Source organism: Blastomyces dermatitidis, assembly GCF_000003525.1.
Source record: "Blastomyces dermatitidis ER-3 genomic scaffold supercont1.12, whole genome shotgun sequence".
Lineage (NCBI taxonomy): Eukaryota > Fungi > Ascomycota > Eurotiomycetes > Onygenales > Ajellomycetaceae > Blastomyces > Blastomyces dermatitidis.
In genome coordinates this window covers 32511-35810 of record NW_025544785.1, presented here as the reverse complement: position 1 = coordinate 35810, position 3300 = coordinate 32511, and the positions used below count along the sequence as shown (strand labels likewise).

Genomic DNA, 3300 nt, shown 5'->3' with positions numbered 1-3300 from the left:
TCATATTTCTATTTTTGAATAGATATGCAGTATATATTGCAAATAAAATGGGTGAGATTGGAGATCTCTGTGATACTCCTATTTTTATCTCAGTCTTGTCTTGTTTCATTCCATCAAAGAAGAGTTGTATAATTCTTTTAGACATAAAACAGTTAACTCATTTTATTAGAGAAAGTGGCAGTTTTAATATCTTCAATGTCTGAATTAACTTTGACTTTGAAACATGATTAAATGCTCCCTTTATATCAATAAAAACTGCAGTTGAGACCAGACCCTCATGCTTTGCTATTTGAATATCATGAATAACTGAGAGAACAGTGTCAATTGCAGAACACTGTTTTCTATCTCTCATTTATTCACTGAATAAAAGAGAATCATCTATAGAGCTTATAAAAGATAGTTGAGTAGCTATTATCTTTTCTAAAACCTTTCCTAAACAGTTCAATAGAGATATTACTCTATATGACTTAGGAATTGAAGTTTTTCTATTAGGTTTTACAAGAATCACTCCAGTGGCTTCTCTCCAGCATTCAGGATGATATTCATTTTTCAAGAGATTGAAAAAGAGCTCAAAATATTCATTCTTTAAGTAGGAATATGTATTTTGAATAATCAAGTGATTAATTGAATCAGGATCTGCAGCAGTTTTAACAGAACTTGAGAAGATAGCTGACTCTAATTCATCTTGTGTAAGATCAGGCCATTCCCAGTCATTTTCATCAATGTAGTTGAGAAGTGATATATTCTCTTCCTCTAAATCTGAGTCTGAGTCTGATGAGTTCTGAAAGAGAATTCTCATGAAAGCTTGACATTTTTCCTCAAAAGAGTTTGCTGTATATGATTCATTCTGAAACTTATATTCTAAGGCTGGAAGTTTTGCTACACTTCTTGTTTTAGTATAGTTAAAAGCTTTAAAAATTTCCTTTTCTTGTGCTTCTTCAAGAAATTTATTTCAGCAGTCTGTTTTAGCTCTTTTGATATCTGAAAAATATTCATTTCTGACAGCTTTGAACTCTTCATCAGATATTACATCATTTTTTCAATCTCTTCTAGCAGTAGCTAATTCTTTCCTTTTAGATGAGATATTCTCATTTCACCAAGATTTTGAATACTCAGAAGATTTTCTTTTTGAAATATTATCTCTAACACTTGTTAGAATAATAGATGTAATAAGCTTCACTCTATTCTCAAGTATTTCATTTGAGATATCTTGACCAGAATTCCAATATAGCTCATTCTGTCTTTCAGATTTTAGCAGTTTTATGCTTTCTTCAACTGCTTTTCAATCAGCTTTTTCAAAGTTATACTGATTAGAGAGAAGAGGATTTTCACTCATTTGTTTTTCACTCAGTTCAATATCAAATTGAATAATCTCATGACCTGATCCTGATGTCTCATTTGAATCAATAAATCAGTTTACAAGTCTTCTTTCCATTAGATTTTGTGACATGAAGATTAGATCTATAATAGACTTCTGTTTCATGCCTTTTCTAAAGAATGTTTGTTGATCAGACTTATTAACCAAATCTATTGAATGCTCAAAGGTTCATTCAATCAGATTATCAGCTCTCACTGCTCTCTTGCATTCTGAATTTCATCAGGGATGATGTGCATTGAAATCTCCTGCAATTATAGAGTTTCTTGATGAAGTTATGTTCAGAAATCCTCTATCAATTGTCCAGATATTGTTATTTTTCTTCAATGACTTTTCATTATAGATATTTATAAGCTGTATAGTATCAAACTCATTTTCTTTATCTATAATATCACCCACCAGAATATCAGGGTCAGACATGATATCAAATCTTAGATTAAATTGATATCTTGATCTCTTTCTTTCATAGATCACTACTCTTGACTTTATCTCAGACTTTTGAGGTAAAAAGCAGTAGTAGCTTGAATGAGAAATAACATATTTTTGCTCAGCATCAAAATTCGGCTCCTGAAGCAGTATAAAATCAACTTTTTATTCAAATGCAATTTGAAGACAAGAATAAATACAATTTGAGTTTCTATTCACATTATTTTAAATAAATGTGATTTTTGAAGAGTTTTTAAACTTTTTTTGTTGTTTTTGTTGTATATTCATACTAAAAGAGAGTAGAGTAGAATCTAATCACTATCATCAGATAGTAGATTATAACTGTTCTGAAAAGTAGGAATCTCAACTGCTTGCATTATATCTAGTTTATCATCAGAGTCATTTCTCAATTCTCTAATCTTAACAGAAGTTTGAGGATTCAAGTTCTGTTTACATTTAGCTGGAGAGTTGAAGTTTGAAGACTTAGATAGTTGAGAGTTTCTTCTTTTTGAGCTTGCAGTTGTGAGTTTACTGGCTTGACTCTTCTCTTCAGTTCTAGATTGACTTTGAGCTTCATCTTTTCTCCAGTTCTTTTGAGTTCTAGAAGCAAACATACATTCTTTTGAGCTAGATGCATGTTTTTCTTTGCAATTAGAGCACTTAAGCAGAGTGTGTTGACAAATTTCACCTCTTTTTGAGCATGTTTCACATTTATGCTCACTAGTTTTGTGATCTCTGGCACAGAATGCACATTTTGAGTCTCTAAAACATGAGATTGCAAAGTGTCCATATCTTTGACAGTTTGAATACTGTGTTTGAGCTTTGAGGTTCATCCTTGAGTCTTTGTATTCATGAACTCTCATTTTCAAACCTGCTACTCTTACTTCAGAGATCTTTGACTGTTCAAGTGTTTTTGTATATACTAGAACAGAGACATTTCTCCTGCTTTATCTGAACTCAATTGAATTTAGTCATACAGGCTCCTTTCTCAGTTGAATAGAGTTGTATTCTTTCAATTCATTTTTGAGAAGTAGCATTCCTTCTTCACAGTCAAAAATTTCAACTGGAATATCATGAAGAATGAATTTGTCCCACTTTTCATCTCTTTCAGATAGAATTGTTGTGTTTAACAAAGATTCTACTGCTGACTTTCAGAGATTCTCATTCTGAATAAGGAATTCAGCACTGAATTCAGGCATTGTAGTCAGAATGATGGAGTTTTCAAAGAATGATAGTTCAATTGAAGCTATAACTGGTTTTTGAACTTCAATATCAGTCATTAACTGAGAAAAGAACTGCTGGTTAATTTCATTTCTGATTCTGAAAATGAGATTTGAGTTTAGCTTGTTTCTTTGCAGAATGTCCTGATTTGAGACTTTGAGAATAAGTCTTCTATTTCTGAAGATTTGAAAGTTTTTCTCTTTTTGCATTTTCTTTTCCACTTTTCTATGAATAGAGGGATGAGCAGTATTCTTCTCAGTTTTCTCAGAATTTTGAGC

General features: G+C 31.5%; 1 protein-coding gene across 1 annotated transcript; it reads right to left on the bottom strand.

Annotated features, from left to right (window-relative positions):
• Positions 1–2112: 2112 nt before the first annotated feature.
• BDCG_17833 (uncharacterized protein) lies at positions 2113–2591 on the bottom strand (the record flags this gene model as incomplete). The annotated part of the gene is made up of 2 exons (XM_045426887.1): positions 2113–2391; positions 2418–2591. 2 exons carry the CDS (start codon positions 2589–2591, stop codon positions 2113–2115), a joined length of 453 nt encoding a protein of 150 aa, XP_045282647.1.
• Between the last annotated feature and the right edge of the window lie 709 nt (positions 2592–3300).